The following is a 22,856-nucleotide window of genomic DNA, read 5'->3' as shown; positions in this document are numbered from 1 at the left end:
TGCCTCTTGGCCTCCCTCCTCTCTTGCTTCAACTTCTGATTCTGATTCTGGACTTCTTTCTGCCACAGATGGTCCCTGTTCACTAAATCCTGTTCAGCTTTTTCGTTATTGGCTTCTGAGGATGTTGGCAAGAAGCTTGGTTCAGCTTGTGTGCTAGGCTTGTATGCTAGGCTTTTGTCCTTCATGGCTTGTTAAATCTAGTAGGGAAGCAATATCCAGGAGCTTGTAATTGTGTCATTGAGAAATTGGTTACAGCTTTTTTTAAAAAAAGAAGCCATAGTTCAACAATCCTGAAGAAGCATTATTATTAACCAATGGGATTTGGCCATTTTCATGACTGAATCCCAACTATTTTGTTCCTCCTTCTCTTTCCCTTCTCTCATTCCTGCCTTCGTTGTTGTTGTTGAATTTATATGCCACTATTCCTCCATTTGGTGGGGCTCAAAGCAGTCAACAGAAAAGAGAAAAGCAAAACTAAAACAAAACATACAAATTAACAAGTCATTACCGGTACCTTGACGACGGTGAGCTCCCGTTGCCCGGTCCCTGCTCCTGCCAACCTAGCAGTTCGAAAGCACATAAAAGTGCAAGTAGATAAATAGGTACCGCTCCGGCGGGAAGGTAAATGGCGTTTCTGTGTGCTGCTCTGATTCGCCAGAAGCGGCTTAGTCATGCTGGCCACATGACCCGGAAGCTATACGCCGGCTCCCTCAGCCAATAAAGCGAGATGAGCGTGCAACCCCAGAGTCAGTCATGACTGGACCTAATGGTCAGGGGTCCCTTTACCTTTACCTTACCGGTAATAAAACTGTGGAACATCCATAATAAAACAAGAACCAGAAACCTTCCTTGATTGTCTGTTTCAAAATATGAAAAATATGCTTTTGAAAGACAATACATTTAAAATCATTGTGGTGTACTGTTAACTAGTAATTGAAACTAGGGTTTGAAGTTTGTTTTAAATCTGTGGTCTATGTAAACCAGTTTAAAGTGTGCAGATTGAGTCCTCAGGAGCAGCTGGTGCCGTGGGATGGTGCCATGTTGCTGCCGTGCTGACAGTGGCCTCTTTGCTACTTACTGGGATGGTGTCAGGACTGTGTGGGTGCACCAGTGGAACCAATCCAGTAGTCCTGAGCCTCGGGCCTTTCAGCTCGTTGTTTAGATTCTAGAATGCTGTGAAGAATTATCTAAGTTTGGTGGCATGAGCTTTCCTCTATTCGCACGGATGTCAAGAATTCTTAAGCTGTAAAAGACCTTAATATCTTTCACCATAAATCCTGTGATGGGAAACATCTGGACAAGCAGTTATTCAGTGACATCATGGTATCAATTAGTTTACTTTTTGCAGGCTTCATTTTTGTTTGTGTTTGGTTGTGTGAACATTCTTTGAGTGTTGTATGATAATTTTTAATATTTGTTTGACAGTAAAAAAATTTAAACAGTTGAAGTAGCTGGAACATTCCATAACAAAGATCTGAGAAGACTTGTAATTTTTTTTGTAAATAGTTTTACGTGTAAGCTAAAATTAGAATTGGTTATTTGGATTCTTGTTTTACAGAATTGGTAGCTTAAATGATATACATGTGCAAACAAGATCTCAGCTGATGGGAATAAGTGTTCATTTATTAATGAAAGGAAAAGAAGCTTTAAGTATCCCACCAGAGGCATTGGCTAGCTGAAGTGTATTGTAACCTTTTAGCTTGAACAGGGAGCTTTATCTTCCCATCTTTTCTCCCACTAATAATTTTCTTTTCCATTTGGGTTTGTTTATTTATAGACCTGGCTTGATGCTTGCTATCTCAGTATAAGCTTTCCCACAGTACAGATGCTTGAAGCATACCCTAGTGTTTGATGCAATAGTGTCTAGAAACTGCTGCACCATAAAACCTTTAATCTTACCCGTGTACCCATGCTTCTACTTTACTCTTTTACCAGCTGGAATTCTGTAAAGATTACTGTTGGGAGAATAATTTACATTTGACACTAAGTTCATAGTATTGTACAATTGGAAGGTACCTTGAGGTTGATCTAGTCCAACTCCCAAACCAGAAAGCAAGTCTCATATTGAATGTAAATTTCCATGAGCAGATGGATAAAACTCAGTTATAAATTACAACTGTTTCAGAAATCATTATATCCCATGCCCATTAGGGCTTTTATGTGGCTTTTGGGTGAGAGATTGATTCCTACGCTCACAAGTTGCTTAACCGTGTCAGAGATCCCAGGAGCTGACAACTTTTTGGTTTCTTGACACAGAAATAACTGTTTACTAAAATTCTTGAAAAATATGCCCCTTCATCCAACTTTCAATAAGTATTTCATTGCTGAGAATGGTGATTTATGGGTGCTTGTGGTATTCATAATATCCCATAGGTTCTTAAAAACAATTAGCTGCGCTCGGTATTGAGCATGGTTTGGGCTTACGCAAACATGACTTAGAATGCTTGTCAACAGCTAGTGTGCCATCTGTCCTTCTGTATAAAATTTTATATTTAATATTTTGAGGGGAAAGCTGCTTTCCTCAAACATACCTGTTTTCATAATCTTAGAATGTAGGCCTGTAAGTAACAGTTACTCTTTTGCTGTTTTTAGCAGAATTGTACAACTAAAGAACTCTATTTCATTTATATGCTATAGATTTTTTCAGAGTTTTCTTTCTCTTTGTAATAGATCAAATAAGCCATTCGTTTTATCCTACCATTCCACTTCAATGGAGTTGTCTGCTGTATTTTCCTGCTGGTCAATACAATTTTAAAACCGCTGATGACCTCTTTTTTTTGGCGAAATTTGACTCAGGGACTAATTTTAGATGAGGGAAGTTTTGTTCAAAATGTCTGGTCATTATTCCTAGATATATTTCTAGCATAATGAAAATAAGATGGTATGTTATCATTAACAAATGGTTTTCGGCTTTTAAAAGGACATGCTTTTATATGAAACCTGCCTATTTTCCTTGTACACTGTAAATATAATTTGTCATTGTCCCATCTATGAAATGCATTTTCTGGGAACTGTGCCAGTAGAAATGTTATACAATCTTGGATAACTAATCTTATGAATTGCTTAATAAGTAAAGTTTTAAGCCTTATCTTTTTCAAAAATAAAAAACTTGGCCAAACTTCTAAAAAGTAGAACATTTTTAGTTTTTTTAAAATATCCCCATCTCATTTCCACCCTTCCTCTTATTTTTCCTCACAACTGTTCTCTTACATATTTTGGAAAGATTACTATAAACATAGCATTTTCAGAATTAGCTTGAAACTACAGTGGTATTGCTATATACCTAGCCATTTCATTGGCCCATTTTTGTTAAGGGATGATATGCGTGAAGCCTGCATCAACCACAAAACTTTTAATTTGCATGATATAAGATGCAGAATCCCACTCCTTGGTAGCTATGATGTTCTGCTCTTTAAGATGGATATGCACTTCAGAGTCCTTTCTCTATTAAGATCCCTTGTGGTGAAATGAGATTAGAATTTTACCTGGTCATAGAAAATTGCAGGGCATTTTATTTTGATAGCTGAGATATGGAAAGACCTAATAAACGTTAGGTTTTCAAATCCTACCCAGAAATCTTCTTTGAGATCACCTGATGATTCTGAATGTGAGAATTCTCAACCCATTTCAGATAAATCGCGCTTGTTTCAGAGGTATGGGTCCTTTTAGCTAAATGGAAAGAGAGAGCTGCCATTTTCCAATATGGTAGCATTTTTCCAAGCTGAATTTTTAAAGGGAATTTTCCATATTGTATCCTAGCTATCAACTGAGCATACCCTGAATTGTTCAGTTTTTAATTTAAGATGTCCTGGATGTAAAATTTTGCTACTTGTTCTGAACTATTGATGTGTTAGGGTCAATGCAAACAGGTCTCCTAGCTTTTAACCATGATTGAGATTGGGAGAAACCCTTGGACACACATGCCCCTTCCTCCTGCCTCTTCAAATTTATTGAACCATGAACCATTGGTTAGCATTAACATGAACCATTTTAAGTTGGAAATCGGAGCTTGAAATCCATGTGAACTAACAACTTCCAAAGAAGTGTTTTTGTTAGATAACAAATAAACGAATTAATTAAATTTCTATACCGCCCTACATCCGAAGATCACAGAGCGGTTTACAATATAAAAATACAACAATGCACACCGTAATAACAAACAAAAACAATACCCCCCTAGTTTAAAAGGCCTCTTTTTTTAATTAGCCAAAGGACTGGGAGGAGAGGAATGTTTTTGCCTGGCGCCTATATCACAGAGAATCTTGTGGCACCTTAAAATTAGGAATTCTTACTGCAACAGGCTTTTGTAGGCTAGTGTTCACTTCATCACATGCATTAACTATTGCCCTCTGTTGACAGATGTGTGTGTATGTGTGAAGTCACCCCTGAACAAAAATGATGGAATGGATTTGATGGGGAAGTACCCCTGGTTCGTGAAAAAACCCAATGCTTGTTTACCTGATTCCTGAAAGCACAAAATATTAAAGGAGGTTTCATTCTCTAGCTTGCTACTGGAGAATGTCCCCAGAATCTGGAGCAAGGAAGGAAGGCAGAATTGCAGCAGGCATCTCAATGTAATTGACAACAGTGAATTCCTTAAAGCATGCTTGTAATTGTGATAATTGTGACACAAAATTCCCACCATATTGCTGAAAAAGTGTTTAAATATGGTATTTAAATTGATGCTATTGGTGGAAGACATGGGGAAAGGGGAACTATTAAACATGCAAAGTTATGAACACAGAAATTTTTTTCGCAGGTGGAATCCAGAAATACTATATTCATTAAACTAATAATAATAATAATAATAATAATAGCAATAACGTAAGTAGAATTGTTATCAAGTATGGCTGTATGTACATGTGCACCTCACCTTTATGCTCTGCTCCTGTAGTCTTTAGTTTATATTGGGGTTTTTTATTCTTGTTTGTCTTTTTCTGTCTTGTGTATAACTAAATTCATTTAAAATAAAAAATGGCCCTACTTAGTAACTGATAGTGAATCAGCTACTAATTTTTATTTTGCTTTTCATTTTCATTTTCAAGAGCGCTACAGAATTCAAAGTGAGCAGTTAGAAGACCTTTGGCTAATTGTGAAAGAACTCACTGTGCGTCTTGAAGAACATTTTAGGAAACAAAACTGCAAAGACTTTGCATGTACTTTTTCTGGCCCAATCCCCTTACAAGAATATTTTGAAATAATTGATCATCATTTTGAGGTATGCATATTAATATTTGTGATTTTGTAATGAAATTTGGCTGGTGACTTTTTCAGTTGTTACTTTGAGCTGTTGCAATTGTTTAAATTTGAAGAAGTGCTTTTTGCACAGGCTGCATTTTTATAAACCAGTGCTTTTATTTCGGGGCTGCAGTCATGGTGTGTAGGCTCATAATGACCCATCTTCAAGCCCTTAATGGCTTTGTATATGTTTTTATAAAGAGGAATGGAGATTATGTCAGGGCTGTTTGGGCTGTGAAAGTCAGCATCTCATGTCTAATAATCTTTGCCAAACCAATAGTATATTAACATATTCTTCAAAACTCTTAGGAAGTCATTATAGACAGGAATATGAGTTGTTTTGATATTGGATTGGCATTTGATATATATAAAAAAATGCCCTCCCCTAAAAATAAAAATCTATTCCTAAAGACAGTGTTTTAAACATTTTAAAATACTGTGCCTGATTTCTGCCACAGCTAGTAAAAGATCATTGAGCATATGTGCTGCAGATCCAATGTACTGAAATAATTCATAACCTACTGATGACGAGATAATTTCACCTCTGTCATGAAAACCCATGGTAAGATTATCATGCATTACAGCAGATTGCCTTCGCTGTCAACAATTATTTTCAATTTTGGTAATACCTGGCATTATTCTAGCCTGTCAGTTGATCTGATGATGAGTGTGAAATTACCGATCTTCAGACTGACTACCTTACCATAGAAAAGCACTCTACGAATCACTACGGTAAAACTTCCAGAAATGCGGTTGTTCTCCACCTGTTTGTTATAAATGTGTCATGTGAAAATATTATTGCATTTTGGAATATTTTTAACTTTTTCCTTCAAAAACCTGCTTAATTGTAGCTGCGCTTGAATGCTGTTAAATATGAGCAACTATTATCTGAAAGAGCCGTACAGTTTAGAGCTATTGAACGACGACTGCTGACACGGTTTAAAGATAAAACCCAGGCTCCTCTGCAACATCTGGACACCTTGTTAGAGGGAACCTACAGACAGGTCAGTATAGTTGGGTTATGAGCCTGACTCTTTAATGTCTCCCCCCACACTAAACACATAGTTTTAAAATACATAAGCGATACCTTCCTGGTTACATTTACCAGCTGAGAGACCATGGAACAGTAATTTGTTTAACCTAATATTCCCTGCAACTTTCCAGATGATCTGCAGTGGTTTTTATTTGATCTTCAGATACTGAATTGCTACTCTGAGCTCTCGCAAACTTTGACAGTGCATCATTCTTTCCGAGCCGAAATAGTTATGTGAAAATATTTTATAGTTCAGAGCTCATGTAAACATTTATGGTATACTGTAAACTGATGGAATGGTTTAACTGATGTAACATCCACAACAAAATAATCTTGAGACGAACAGTCTCCTTTTGCAAATGTATTTACATCCTGGGTCTTTCAAAGGCAATAGCTGAAGTAATTGAAAGCAAATCAACTGATATACTGTTGCGAGATGGAATACAGTTTGAGTTTCTGCCTCAGTAAAGAACGTAAGAGTGTTGCCGTATCAGACTATAGTTTAATCTCATTTCCGGTGGAGGGCAGCTAGGAACTTTTGAGAAATCCAGAAGCAGGGCATGAAAGCATTAGATCTTTTTTGTTGTTATTCCCCAGAAACTGTTACTCATTGCGTGGCGAGTTCCCGCCTCCCCCCAGAGGGCAAGGCCCCCTGGAATCCTTTACCGGACTACCCTTCACTGTGGGGGGAGGCGATGGCGCTGCCTCCCCCCCATCTACTTAACCCTACCCTTACCAATGCCTAACCGCCCATGCCGAGAAGTTGTGACGAGTTGCTACGAGGTAGGCGAAAATCCAAATGGCTGGAGCCAATTTGCCAAATGGAAAAAAATCCTACCAGGCCCCTTAACAGTGACCAACCAAAGTCCATAGCAATGTCAAAAGAGCCTGCCTAAAGGGAGGGAGGGATGGGAAACCAAATCAGCTGGAGCGGCAAAAGAAGGTGAGCCTCGGCTGCGCCGGCCCTAAATAGGGCAGGCCACGCCTCCCCAGCCAGCCGATTGGCTGGCTGGGGGCTGTCGCGGCCGAGGATTCCCTGATCTCGCGTGGGCTGTGATCCCTAGCTCAGAAGTGGCTTTAGCATTCTGCCTCTGAACCTCGAAGTGCATATAACAAATCATGACCAATAAGTATTGATAGACTCCTTCTCTATGAACTTATCTATTGCACCTTTAAAGCCAACTAAACTGGTAGCTATCACCATTTGTGTGGTAGCAAACTCATGTTTAAAAAAAGTTATTTATTTATTAGAAGGTTTATAAGCTGCTTAATCAGGAGCTTTCTAAGCAATGCACAAATAAAATTGTAAATAAAACACAGCTAAAATCTACAGAGCAATTTAAAAAACAAACATACTAGCAGCCATCACAATTAAAACACAAAATCAGCCAAACTCTAAAAAACAAATATAAATAACTAAGTTACATGAATGTGTAGGCTTGCTGAAACAAGTTTTTGGCGGGATCTAAAACAAGATAGCCTGGGTGCCTACCTAATGTTAATAGGTAGGGAATTCCGAAACACTTGTTCTACTCATGTGGAATGAACATTATGTGGCACTTGCAAAGGTTTCAAGTTCCAAATACTGAGATGGCTAAATAGGCATGTATGGGGCAAGGCAATTTGTTAAGTAAACTGGTTCTAAGCCATTAAGAACTTTATATATCAATAGCAAGCACCTTATCCACATTGTCAGGCTGCATAAACTTAAAGTGATCCCACAGCACATTGCAGTGTTGTATGAAGAAGTATGTTTATCTGTCCTGAATCTCACTGGAAGCGCCCACATTCTAGTACTGTGAAGAAATCTTTGTATCTCCTTACTCCACACCATACATAATTGTATAGACCTCTGCCATGTCATCCTCGTTCCATTTTTCTAAAATAAAATCCCCCCAAATAGTTTTTCCTTGGATTAGAGTTCCTTCTGTCCCCTGATAACATTAATTGCTCCTTCCATTCAGTATGCAACACAGAACTGCAGGGAGCTTCCAAGGTCACTCTGTTCTTCCATGGGTAGCTTGCTTTACTTCCATGTTTTGGTATATGAAAGGAGCTCCCTTTTTTCCACAGCACAGGAACATTTTGAGCTGTTCATGGAATAAGAGAGTGATCTCTTCCTTCATGTGCAGCTCAGCAGTGGGACTCAGTCCAATTCCCTTCTTGCTGCTGATCTGATCTGTAATCTCCAATCAGCTGAGCTGGGGGCAGGGTAGGAAGATTGCACACTGTTGTAATGTGATCTTGCAGTTTGATAAAATAATTGTCAGTAAGCTTAAATCAGTACTTAATTCTGTATTTGGATTTCTATGGGAATAGGGAAGTAAGAAAGTTCAGGTGATTGTATTCTTTTTCCAGATAACCATCTCCATAAAAATGTTAGGTTATGTTGAGTTTTCTTTTAATGTTAAGGACATTTCTTTTTATGAAGAGTAAAACTGGCATTCAGTTAATAAGATGTATCTACTGTTTTTTTTTTTTAATGAAATGCAAAGTTTCATGTTGCCTAGGTTCTTAATATTGGGAATGTTCCAAGCCCCCCCCCCCCCATACAGCCTTGAGCACAATGTATTTTTTTATTTTCATTACCTTTAGGGAGTCATAATCAAATTGCAACTTCTTTCTTCCAGTCTTAAGTGCTTCAGGTATTTAGAAATCCATATATCTTCAGTTATCAAACTTGCTTAATAACTGGAGCAGTGGCTTTTCTCAAATAATAATTCACTTGGAAGTTCTAGCTCGGAGAAATGACTTCACTTGGTTCCATTTCAGAAATATATTCAAGCAATAGCATTTGCATCCGTAAGTAGGATAGATCATCCTGTTTCCTTTTATAGGAAGCCAAGGATGTAGCTGAGCTGTATCATATTTATCAGCTTTAGAGGCTTGTCCTAGAAAGGAAATTGGAACAGTGTGCCAACTTGATTGGTTTACTTTCACAAAAGGGCCTTGTATTGGCAATGTAGATGTCTTGAAAAAAAATATATATCATTGGCATTGTAAAGCACTTAATGTAGCCTGTGTTCCTTTAGACACTCCAAAACTCTAGGTTTGTAATGCAGTTCTTCCCTTTTAAAATCAGAGAACTGTGGAACATAATTTCCTTTGCATATTTTTGCATATATACAAGGAATGAATACATTTCTTAAAATAATTATCTTGTTTTGATATATGGCACAGACATGAAGATAGTGTCATTTATTTGTACTTTCTTACATTAATTTCCTGCATTTCCCCCCATAATGAAACCCATAGCAAAAGTATTTCTCATTTTTGAAAGAGAGGAGGGAAGTGTTGGTCTGTGAAGACCAGATACTGTAGAGGATCTTTTATTGAGCAACGAGATACCTGCATAAAAAACAGGCAAAAACCTTGGTTGAAAACCTTCTGTGAATGGTAAAGCTCCACTGAGATCCAGTGGAAGCTTCTGATGGAATAAGGGTGTGGTGGGTTTTCACCAACTGCCTTCTTCTCCCTGTGCTCCCTCCAGAACAGTGTGGAAGATGGTCTTAGGGTCTGCAAGGAGGAAAAATGAGCAAAAATCACCTCCAACCTGTAGAATAATCCTTTGGGTAGCATTCGACACACAGGAAGTGAAATAGATTAATAATCATTTATGCTTCAGTCCTACCCAAATTTATCTGGGAATATATCCTATTAAGGGACGCGGGTGGCGCTGTGGGTAAAAGCCTCAGCGCCTAGGGCTTGCCGATCGAAAGGTCGGCGGTTCGAATCCCCGCGGCGGGGTGCACTCCCGTTGCTCGGTCCCAGCGCCTGCCAACCTAGCAGTTCGAAAGCACATCAAAGTGCAAGTAGATAAATAGGGACCGCTTACCAGCGGGAAGGTAAACGGCGTTCCGTGTGCGGCTCTGGCTCGCCAGAGCAGCTTCGTCACGCTGGCCACGTGACCCGGAAGTGTCTCCGGACAGCGCTGGCCCCCGGCCTCTTGAGTGAGATGGGCGCACAACCCTAGAGTCTGTCAAGACTGGCCCGTACGGGCAGGGGTACCTTTACCTTTTTTACATCCTATTGAACTCAATGGACTGACTTTAGAGTAGCTGTTTTATAGGATTGTGTTATTAGTAATTCCAATTGCTTCATTTAAAAAATGTGTTCTCCTTCTTGACATCTAGTTTTCCTTCAAAAACTACTGTTGCTTTATTCTTTCATAAGAGCCATTGTTATTTCCCATTGTATAGCTTAAAGGTAAAGGGACCCCTGACTGTTGGTTCCAGTTGTGACCGACTCTGGGGTTGCGGTGCTCATCTCGCTCTATTGGCCGAGGGAGCTGGCGTTTGTCCGCAGACAGCTTCCGGGTCATGTGGCCAGCATGACTAAGCCGCTTCTGGTGAGCCAGAGCAGCGCACGGTAACGCCGTTTACCTTCCCGCCGGAGCGGTACCTATTTATCTACTTGCACTTTGACGTGCTTTCAAACTGCTAGGTTGGTAGGAGCTGGGACCGTACAACAGGAGCTCACCCTGTTGCCGGGATTCAAACCGCCGACCTTCTGATCGGCAAGTCCTAGGCTCTGTGGTTTAAGGACCCATATGGCTTAGGAGCCATAGAAACATGAGACTAGTTTCCTGACACCAAGCCAGGGCAGGGGGGCGCTGTGAACTTTTCACACAACCAACAGTCCCCTCCTTCCCTGTTATGGCAAATTGCCTCTGACACAAATTCTTGGGCCGAGCATATGCCCCAAACACCTTGTTCTTTAATTTAATTTAAAGAACACCTTCTTCTTTAATTCTGAAGAGTACATCCACCCAGCTGAGCTACCTTATTGCACCTGTTTTTCAGTGATGTAGTAAAAAGCAAAGTAGTTCCAGCAAGCCTGAAACCTTAAGAAACACAATTCCAAAGCAATGCTGGGTCTGTAGTTCTCTGTATTATGACCAATGTGTGTCTGTTCTAGAATAACATACTTGCAACTTATCTACGTAGTGTAAATACAGTTAAACTAATATTGACAATAAGTACATGTAATTAGAGGTTTGAATTTTTAAAATTGAACTTTGGCTTTAATATTGTATTCTGTGCGGGAAAATAAACGTAATAGGATCAAATTTTCTTTGGGAGTAAAAGAAGTGAACCTTCTTAAAAACTTGTTTGAAAAGCAGAGTACACATAACTTAACAAACCTAAATACACTTCTTTATCAAACTTTTTTTGTTTCCCTAGTTTTATGTTCTTTAACATCAACACAGACACATCTCAAGCTTCTAGCTGCTGCTATCTCTGAGGAGTAACCTTTGCTGTCATTTCTCAGTTTAAACCTTTCAAACAAAAAGTAGAGTTATGTGAGAGTATAAATGGTGACTTAACTACACAAACTTGGGGGGGGAAACAAATGAGAACAAAGTTTATTCTCCAGAGTTATTCCTGTTGGCACCATTGTATGCTCCTTACCATTTACTTACACGTAACTAGTAATTTCTACATTTTGACAGCATGTCTCTATTATGTGTCATTTAACTGCCCTATTATGGAATACAGCAGAGCTATTTTAGGGGGTTAGTGCTAATATAGCTGTGGTAAAGAAAATGGTAGTTGGAAAAATTGGGGGTAACAAATTGATTAGAACATCCCATCTTTTAATTTATAAATTTTTTAATATAGTTTTGGGCAAAATAATACCTATGGTTGGCTATTTTATATGACACATTTTAAAGAAAATAAATGCTGTTTAAAGCATGAAATATTTGTGATGTTCTCATGTACCAAGTGCAGTAGTTTTGCTGTCGAAATAAAAATAAAAAATAAAAAAATTGTCCAGTAGCACCTTAGAGACCAACGAAGTTTGTTCTGGGTATAAGCTTTCGTGTGCCTGCACACTTCTTCAGATACCAGTAGTTTTGCTGCTAATTGAATGTACCGGCTTTCACACAGCTTTCTTGGACAAGTGTTTTATTTGTACTTCAGTAATTACTCTTGCTAACACATTATTTTATTGTGACCAGTTAAACTGCTCTCACATAACATGTTTGCACCCTGAAGTGCAAATGTTTGTTCATTAGACTAAAGATGTAAGGCAGGCATGTGGAACCTCCAGCCTGCGTGCCTAATTGGGCCTGGCATTGCTCCCAGTTTGGCCCGCAATGCTGTTTCCCCTCCAAACCATGCCCACCTGCTCCACAAATAACCTTAAAGCACACTCTTGATTGTGCATTGACAAGAATGCTTGTTGTCACAACCTGCTGGGATAGGCTGTGCTACTGAATTCCCTGTCAACTGAATCCTCTGTAGATTATTATTATTATTATTATTATTATTAATACCCCGCCCTCCCCAGCCAAGGCCGGGCTCAGGGCAGCTAACAAGCAATAATAAAAACAAGTTGAATGAATACAACTTAAAAACAAGATTAAAATACAACATTAAAATATTGAAACATTAAAATATTAAAATGCAGCCTCATCACAGGAGGAGAAAGGAAAAATAAAAAAGAAAGAGGGGGAGGGAATCAAATTGGCTCTGGGCCAAAGGCCAGGTGCCTGCGGAAAGAAATGAGATCCTGCAGGGCCCTGGTCTCATGAGGCAGTGCGTTCCACCAGGCCAGAGCCAGTGTTGAAAAGGCCCTGGCTCTGGTTGAAGCTAATCTACCTTCCTTAGGACCCGGGACCACTAGGGTGTTGCTATTTATGGACCTTGAGGCTCTCTGTGGGGCATACCGGGAGAGGCGGTCCCGTAGGTCCAAGGGTCCTAGGCCGTGAAGGGCTTTAAAGGTCAAAACCAGCACCTTAAATCTGACCCTGTACTCCACCGGGAGCCAGAGCAGCTGGAAAAGCACTGGGAGAATATGCTCCCATGGCAGAGACCCAATGAGGAGCCTCGCTGCAGCATTCTACGCCCGCTGGAGTTTCTGGGACAGCTTCAAGGGCAGCCCCGCATAGAGCGAATTATAGTAGTCAAGCCTGGAGGTGACCGTCGCATGGATCACTGTGGCCAGGTTGGGGCAGGAAAGGTAAGCCAATCACAGCAGAAAGTGGTGCTGGAAGTCACCACCTATCAGCTGATAGGTGCTGAGTTCAAGTTCGGCTGCTGTACTGAGTTCTACCCTTGCAAAAAAATTGAGCTCGAAGTCTGTTCCAATCAGCTGGTAGTAACTTCAAGTCCTCCTTGGCTGGGCTTGAATGATACTTGGCAGTGCGACTTGCCACGCTAAGAAGCAAAAATGGGCACCTGACATCAAAGTGATGTCAGCACAGGTGATCAGCAAGTGGGGGAACCAAGCATCTGGCCTGCTGGCTGGATCTTGTTTCCCATCCGTGATATAAGGAATAGAGGATGTGGCTATATGGAGCATAGGGAGATGTGTTCACAAGATTTCAGAGGTAGCCAGTATTCCCAACTTTGATGGTTGTTGATAATATAACCAGGATCATGTAGTTTTACAAAATAATGAATCTGACAGCATTGGGCATCAGCCCGGTGCATCATGCCCAGTTCCTTATCCAACAGGGAATCCACATATGGAAGCTTTTTCTGTGGATGTATTGTCTTTGCTGGATTATGTCATCATTGTCCAAGTGCATAATAGCTCAATGGTCCAAAAAGCCGAGCATCAAAAAATTCAGGTAGCTCATTCTACATATGGATTTTTGAATTGTCATTCTATTTATTCTGCTTTACAAGCAGAATCTATAAACAAAATATGCTGAGACCTTTTTATATTCTTTGTAAAAGAAATGTTTGTTTAATTGCTTTCCTTGCAGACTCTTTAAGATATTTAAATTTATTCAGAAAAAAAAAGGAAAAGGAAGAGGGGTCTTTCCATGCTCTTTTGTCCAAGCCATTGAACTAAAATATTTTAGCATATATTAATGAAAGTTTCAAAGCGCACTGTGCACGCTGGGTTTAATGCCAGCATATGGCTTAGGACAGGAGGAGTTTTCCTTGTTGTTTCTAGAAGTTTGTGAAATTAAGTCTGTCACATTTTTATTGACTCCTGATGGTTCTGTACCTATTCAAATGGACTTATTCTCCATGAGCATATATCAACTTTTGTTTTGACAATTGTATGGTTGGAATACCAATAGTCTGCCCTCCAAAAAGCTTATTTTTTAACTTATGGGTTATTTATGAGTTATTTATTATGAAAAAGCATATATTTGTTTGAAGTACTGATACTGCCATGTAACATACTGAAGAACAACAGCTTGGGATTCAGTGTTTTGTAAGCAGTTATTTAGGATAACTTAGAAGGTGTCTGTCTGCATAGTTTAAGGCATCTAGTTTGAAATTTTCTAGTACTGAAAAAGGAGTATGTGTCAAGATGCAAATAAATTGTATTGCATTTGGAGTATTCGGTTTTCTGGCATGTGTGTGCAGAAGTGGCACAAGTACTTCCAGCAGAGTGCAGTAGAAAACAGTAAATATTTCAAAACTTCACAATTACTTTTAACTACAAAAAAGTCATTAAAATAAGACATTGGGATAGAAGGAATTTATGGTTTATGAGCTGTGAAGACACATGCAGAACACAGTGTCAGAACTGTGCAGTTCAAGTTAGACTTGTTGTTTCTTTTCTCTATCCTGAGATCTCATCGAAAGACACATGAAGAATATAACCGAAATTATGCACAGTTCTTCAAATATTGCTCATCGTCACTAACATTCCTTTTTATTTATTAAGCTGACTGTTATTCCTTAATACAATGAGAGCTTGAGGCTTCAATCCTGTGTTCCCTGTCACAATGTTCAAGGGTCATAAGATAGACTGGAATTCCGTCTCTGCCACCCTGGGTCCCTTTGACACTCTGATGTCCATAGGGCCAGACGGGGATATGTTGTGAGAAGACTGGGAAGTGGCTTCGTTCTCTGAAGAATGCAAAGCAATAGTCATCTCACAGGCCATCAAACTGGGAAGATATTTAGATACATTTGGGAGCATAAATCAAATACAAAATAAATTCTAATACTTTTTAATAGCCCAAAAATGAAGGGAGAAACACAACACACTGCTCTGTCCTACCATGCCTGCTCAAGCCTAGCAAGTTATAGGCAGTTAAACCACCTTCAAATTTCTCCCCTCCCTTTAAGATTCCAGCCCAAGTGACTAGATTAAGTGATTTCTGTGGCCCATGGAATTAGTTGTGTATGCACAAACTGGGGAAGGGTTAGCATCAAAAGACACTATTTTATTTTATTATTTTCCCCCATAAATTTTATTGACTATTTTAATCATACAATACAATAAAAAACAAACTAATCTAAATAAAAACTAAAATCAACAACAAAACAAAGATAGAACAAAGAAAATACAAAGGTAGATCTTAATCCTTGTCTTACACAGAATGTTGTGGACCATCCCACCTCTCACCTGAGAGCTTCCCTTTCTTCTCCCAGCCTCCCACCCTGGGAAATCTTACTTCCCTGCCTATCACACAGGGTCCTACACCATCCATCCATCACCTCCATGTGCAAACAATCCCCTCAGTAACCCAGAGTAGAGGACCATTAGCTGTTGAGAATCTTTCTTTGACACAAACAATTAAAACATGCATTTTGTTTTGCTTTCAACCTTTTAGTGATCTTCTCTTCTTAAGCCAGCAGTTAGCTCACATTCCAGATGTAAATTTTAACTGGAAGACAGATTGCCTCAGTTGTAATTTATAACAGTCACAAAAGTAATTAAAGAAAGGGAGCCTTTGCCTATCCAGTACCCTAAGAACTGCCCCCATACTACTATCTGGTGTTGATTGAAATTCCCTGGGCATGATTCCTGGGCATGATTGAAATTCTAAGTCACCCGTCTCCATCTGGGTCCCTCAAAACTTCTTGGCCTCCCAGTGTGGAAAGCAACCTTTTAAGAGCATCAGATCCCCTGTTCTCTCCATTTTCCCAGAGAAAACGTGATAACCAAGATTTCTGGCTTGACTATCATTAATCACCACATAATTATCAATTTCCTTTCGCATTATGCGTAAAGGTTATTTGTTATGACTATATGCTTTTAGTAGTTTTTAGATTACTGATTGAATGAAAGTTCAGTATCTTTCATGAAATAAGAATGTGGCTTCACATATAGGTATGGTACTGTATATTATTCCACTTTTAAAATGATATAAAACCATGTCAATATAGAGGCTATTCCTTTTATGAAACTATTTGGGATTGATGAATGCATCCTTCTAGGTTTTTATTAGTCATAAATAGTCTACCTTGAAAATATTATTGTAAGCTGTCTATTCAGTCTTCAGAGAGTTGAGCCAACAATTTATATCCCAAGAGAGAAATTCTGAACACTAAAAGTTAGGTCTAAAATTCCTCAGGGGCGTAGCGTATCAATGGACAATCTTCTTGGCTATGTAGCATGGAGCTGCGAATCACTTCCCTACAGAATCCTGCTCTAGAGGTAACTGTGGAGATCCAAAATATCATAATCAGGATCCAAAGTTTAGATACCCCAACGATCTGGTCATGCCCAGTGGGATTTTTTAGCTTTATTTTGGAAGAGCAGATCCTCCAGGCTAAATCACAGACTGCCTTTTGAAAGTCCTATCAGTTTCAAAAGGTGTTGCCATATAGCATGATGGGCAGCTGTTTGAGAAACACAAACGTGAAATCCCCTTTGGATTTGAAAAATTGATAGCTTGGCTCTTTGTATGTAGGCTCATATGCACCTGTTGAAGCAGGTAATAGATCAGACAATATCAGTCCCCAGGGAAGCTGTTCATCTGCTGTACTAATGCAGAAATAAGAGCAGCTTATGTGCTCCCAGGCCAACTCAAAACTGTCCCTGGATTTGCAGAGAGAAAAATGGGCATGCCATTGTTACAGATAATGACATATAATGCATCTCCAGAACGTCATATTTACAACTGATATAAGTACTCTTTCATCTAGCCCAAATATAAGCCGTACCCCCACCCCCAAATTCCGACCGTGAAAAGTTAAAGTGTGACTTAAATTCGCGACCTTACAAAAACGAGCTTTTTTACGATATCACTGCTGAAACAGACATACGGTAAAATGGAACGGGTGTGAGTGCCTGCGGAATTTTAAGGGAGCAGCTTATATTTGGGTATTGTCTCCCCCCACCCTTGAATTTTAAAGCTGCGGCTTATATTCGGGTGTGGCTTATATTCGAGCCAATACGGTAATTGCATAAAGGGTTACAGGTGAGGCCAGTGATACCAAATGCATTACAGATCAACTATAACTGAGACATACTGCCCAAATGACTTCCATATCAGTGCTTTCCCCAGAGATATGCAGAGATATTCTATACAATGAAGTGAACTAGATCTAAGAAACAAGCTTCTTTCAAGATATCCTGCATTATAATGTGGATATTTGAATCTTGTTCACACTGTAAAATCTTAATGAAGAGGTCAGGTTTGATAGATCTGCATGCACAATTCCTAAACCAGTTGCTGCAGAACCAGGAACGTGTGCTGACTTAAGCCATTAGACTATATCACTTGGTGTTATCTACACTGATTGGCAGTGGTTCTTCAGGGCTTCAGACACAGCGGTTTTTCCCATTCTTCCTGGTGATGCCTGGAATTGAATCTGCAACTTTCTGCATTGTTTAGAAACCGGACAAAATCCTTAACTTTATCCAGCGCAACTGCTAAATCACATGGTGAAAATGGGCACTTTGTGAGCCTTTGAGCCTTTGACTGTCCTGATGATTGATGCCTGGACAATGTAGTGAGGTAACTGGTCCATAAGGATCCACCCCCAGCAACCTGATAGCAATTTCTTTTTGCTCACAGCAGCTAAAAATAAAACATAACTACTTCCCCCCTTTTTATAAATTGCTGCAAAGTTTCCCAGGCTGCTGTATCTGTTGGCAGACTGGTTAATTCATTACATTCGCCAAAAGGCGATGGACAGTCTTGGATGCCCTGATCTGGCTTATTAAGTTGGTTGTAAACAACTTGTTCCATTAATTTCAGTGGAACAAGCTAAATGCAAATACTTTTATCTTTTTCAAGCTGGATGTTGAAGAAAAAGGGTGTACAGTAAAAATCAGGACTCAGCTTTTGCCACAGATGGTGAGAGAAGTGACATGTTTTAAAAAAAGAATTATTTAAAGTCCTTCATTTCTGGTTTACTATAATTGAAACATATAAAAGCAAATGTTCATTTGGAAGCATCATTTTACTGTGTATGTAGTACCACTGGCATGTTCATTAATGTTTAATCTTGGATAATATGAGGGTTATTTCTTGTAAATGGAGAGGAGAATTTAAGAATTAATTATAAAGCAGCAACTCTGGAAACTTATCTGAATGCTTTTTAGTTTGTATGGAGTACAAATTCATTTGTGCTCTGTTGTATTACAGGGAATCTTTTTCATTAATGTAGATAAAATAGGAATGGGTTTTCTCTAGTTGTCTTCAGCAGTTCTGGAAACATTGTTAAACTTGTTTTTGGCCCCCTTTCCAATTAAGAAAACCACTATAGTTTGTATTTGTGTTTATTACAGGTGAAGCAGGTAAAATATTCTTAGTTGGTATTGGATCCAAACAGCAATGTTAAAACATAGCTTTCATTCTTAATAGAAGATTTAAGTTCATAGGCTTCTAGTAAATTGGTTCTAAAACTGAGTGATAGCTCATCTCCCAGATAAATGCCTATATGCTTGATGGGTTAATCAGTGGTGGTATTTTTAAGACATCTGTTTCTCATGGGATGAGTGGACGTTGGTTCTACAAATGGTTTGTAACTGCAAAGTTATTGTTGAAAATCAGATAAGTTTAACTGCAGTTCTTAAAACGTTTACATTTTAAAATATTGTATAATGTGCTGTTTTCTTCACTTCTTTGGCTGTAGTATAAATTAGGGGAATCTTCACAAAAAAGATTTATTCTACATTTCCCCCCTATAATTAGAAGCAAACTGTTAAAACTTCCATACCACATTGCCTCATAAATCTGAAGTTACTCTTTATGAACCAGGTTAAATGGTCAACAACACAGTACAGCAAAGCACCCCAATTTATTTGCTGGCATAACTTCAGTACAGACCTCTTCTTAAAATATCTCTAAATTATGATGTGAACTCCTAACCAAACTTAAGATGTTTCTTGTTTCCCCTTAGAATAAAAAAAAACACTTCTCAAATTTTTATGGGCTCCATAATCATATAATAAATATTAAATCTGGGAGGAGCTGAAATTCATTTTCCCCTAGCATATGGGATTTCACTTAAAAAGCAGATGAGGGTGCGGGATGTCCTACACAGCTAGTAAAGTAGAGAGAAAGTTAGATTGGCTGCATCTTGTATTATGTGATCCTTTTAAACGTACTGTTTCTTAAAGGACAATTAAAATTCTCAGGTACCTAATAAAAATGTATGAACCATACTAAATTATTTTAAAGAGGAAGGCTTCATTTGGTTCCCATCTACTGAAAAGAAGATGCTAGTGTAGCAGTGAGATATTTCTTTACAGCGGTTAGGAACCCATGGGGTGGGGTGGGGGTGTCAACTTTAGGGTTCTTCTCAAAGCAATGCCATGTTCAGAATGCTTTAACTCTCTATCAAAATGTGCTTATTTGAAAGCACTGAAGCCTTAAATGTGTAAGTGAAACTCCTGCTGGCAACCCGATGCCCAAACTCTGTCTTAGCTGGTAGCTCTGGTGGTTTTCCAGCATTGCAGGTGGGATCTCCAACAAAATGCTGCAGTTTATTTCTCCACCCTGGTTCCTATCCAGGCAAGAGCAGGAGAGTTGTTATGCCGTTCAGATCTATGCTGAGATGAGAAGGGGGAAAGACACCTTCCCTGCCCACAGGCCTTCCTCTCCTTAGCTACTGGAAGTAGTAGTTTGTGTCCTTTTATGCCCTAAGCATGGAACTTTGAGTAGACCCATTGAAATGAATGAACATGTCTAAGTTAGGCCCATTAATTACAATAGATATGGTCCGAATAAAACGTGGCACCTAGCGGAGAAAGGAAATGTGTGTTTCTGATAAATTCTCATGTTGTGCTTCTATTAGTTATAGAACTTGTGGTTAGAGTAATTCTATGAAGTTGCGTACCTCGGATCCCAAACGCCCTGGAAGTCAGATGTTTTGGCACCTGAACGCTGCAAACCTGGAAGTGATTGTTCCGGTTTGCAAACGTTATTTTGGAACCTGAATGTCTGATGGGGCTTCCGCGGCTTCTGGTTGGCTGCAGGAGCTTCCTGCAGCCATTCAGAAGCCACATTTTGGTTTTCAGACGTTTTGGAAGTCGAACGGACTTCTGGAACAGATTCCGTTCGACTTCCAAGGTACAATTGTATTGCTAAGTTGTTTTACTTCTGATATGGGAGATCCACAAGCTCCAGCCTCCTGTCAAAACCAGAAGTAGTGGAGTTTGTCTTCCAGCCGGGAAACAGATGCATTCAGACAGAGAACTCTAACATACCATGTACAGTATAAATTTACAATAACACAAAACCAACATTTCTATCACATTGTATTCAGTGCTTCCTATAATCGCTTAATATACTGAACAGTTTACCGTATTTTTTGCTCTATAAGACTCACTTTCCCCCTCCTCAAAAGTAAGGGGAAATGTGTGTGCGTCTTATGGAGCGAAGGCAGGCTGCGCAGCTATCCCAGAAGCCAGAACAGCAAGAGGGATAGCTGCTTTCACTGTGTAGCGATTCCTCTTGCTGTTCTGGCTTCTGGGATTCAGAATATTTTTTTTCTTGTTTTCCTCCTCCAAAAACTAGGTGCGTCTTGTGGTCTGGTGCGTCTTATAGAGCGAAAAATACGGTAAATAGAATTCTAAGGTTTGTCTTAGGCACAAAAACAATAATATTTCATTTTTCCAGTTACTGAGCATATGGTCATACACAGATTTTTCAAGTGGATTTTAAGAAGGGGTGGGAGTGCAAATTCAAGGTGGGAAATTGTTTATCATGTTTATATCTCAAGATTCCTCCGAAGAGTTCAAGGAGGTGTACATGGTCTCCCTCCCCATTTCATCCTCACAACAACCTTGTGAGGTAAGTTAGGCCAAGAAGTAGTGACTGGCCCAAGGTTACCCGGTTTACTTCATGACTGAGTGGGGATTTGAGCCATGCTCTCCCAGGCCCTAGGGACGCGGGTGGCGCTGTGGGTAAAACCTCAGTGCCTAGGACTTGCCGATCGTATGGTTGGCGGTTTGAATCCCCGCGGCGGGGTGAGTTCCCGTCGTTCGGTCCCAGCGCCTGCCCACCTAGCAGTTCGAAAGCACCCCTAAGTGCAAGTAGATAAATAGGTACCGCTTTATAGCAGGAAGGTAAACGGTATTTCCGTGTGCTGCGCTGGTGCTGGCTCGCCAGAGCAGCTTCGTCACGCTGGCCACATGACCCGGAAGTGTCTTCGGACAGCGCTGGCTCCTGGCCTCTTAAGTGAGATGAGCACGCAACCCCAGAATCGGACACAACTGGCCCGTACGGGCAGGGGTACCTTTACCTTTACCTTTTACTCTCAGGCCCTAGTACTGGCTCAGTATGGTAAGTTGCAATGCATACCTGAATTGGAGGAAATGCTTTTGATGATGCAAACACTGCCCATTTTTGGTACATAATTCTCACAGTGAAATGTTTTCTGGGCTATGTGTTGACATATTTATTTATTCTTTTGATAGCTAAGAAAGGCTTTTACTTGCTCTATAAATGTCTATGACATCAGTAATATATAAATTAGACGGTGCATGCTGTGAGTTAATAACTTTGCCTCATTCAGTTGTAGCTTTTTAAGGGTGTGTTTGTATTAACTAAGCAGGTGGCACCATTTGTCTCTCTGGAAAATGTGAATGCTGTCTCTGTTTCCCTTTCTCTATTTTCACACACTGCTTTAAACACCTTAGATAAGTAATTAGAAACTAAAGGTTGTAGTTAATTGTCCAGAACATAGGATTGGAATGCCAATCCTGGCATAACCCAAGTGATTTACACTAAATTTGGCATTGTGCGTAAGCGGCTGAAGTCACTTCTAATGACATGTCCCTATTCGTAAACAGGTGTTTGCCCAAGGGGAACACGCGAGCATTACTCTGCAAGTGTTATGGAAGAGTGATTCAGTGGAATATATGAGCATTTCTAACCCCTACATCCCAAATATATTATGTCAAACCTTTTAGCACTTAATGTTCAGTGAGGTATTGCTTGCAGCAGTGGAAGAGATTGAATTCCAAAGAGGGTGGCACCTTTGTATCTATCAGTCTCGTTTAATGAATAGTTTTTTCCCCCTGAATATGATTGGCAGTCTCTTGTCCCCTCTTAATTAAATTGCTCCCTGACCTAAAACTTTTGTTAAAGATGTCACATTAGTCTTTTATGGCTAGTTTCCATGGGGAGTAGTTGGTGTCAGCCATTGAAATACATGAATGCAGCCAGGAATACATTTGTGAAAGTACTAATTAAAAGTGTCTTAGCCCCAAACTAAGATAAGGAGGAAAATGTGTCTAATTATGTTACTTTCCTTCTTACCCGAGAGATTAACAGCGTGTAATAACATTTCTAAATCAAATTCCTTAGTTCATATAGGATTAAATCAAATCACATAATCAAGTCAGTTCTGGATGAACAAATGATTCTGTTAAAACTGATAAAGTTCTTGTAGGCTTACTATTCCTTCGCTTAGCACAGTTGTGT

General features: G+C 39.5%; 1 protein-coding gene across 7 annotated transcripts in view; it reads left to right on the top strand.

Moving 5' to 3' along the window:
- BBS9 (Bardet-Biedl syndrome 9) overlaps window positions 1-22,856 on the top strand; it is a 228,402-nt gene that overhangs the window by 54,134 nt on the left and 151,412 nt on the right. For all 7 annotated transcript variants that reach the window (XR_014503855.1, XR_014503856.1, XM_083407022.1 and 4 more), the window contains exons 17-18: window positions 5,046-5,218; window positions 6,090-6,242. Coding sequence is in view for 5 of the 7 variants with exons in the window: in XM_083407022.1 (XP_083263148.1) it covers window positions 5,046-5,218; window positions 6,090-6,242 (326 nt within the window). In the remaining 2 variants the exon portion in view is untranslated. The remainder of the gene's footprint in view (window positions 1-5,045; window positions 5,219-6,089; window positions 6,243-22,856) is intronic.

This window comes from Podarcis tiliguerta, assembly GCF_965153285.1.
Source record: "Podarcis tiliguerta genome assembly, chromosome: 12".
In the NCBI taxonomy this organism is placed as follows: Eukaryota; Metazoa; Chordata; class Lepidosauria; order Squamata; family Lacertidae; genus Podarcis; species Podarcis tiliguerta.
The sequence above is the reverse complement of the archived record's forward strand: the minus strand, read 5'-3'. Positions and strand labels throughout refer to the sequence as shown.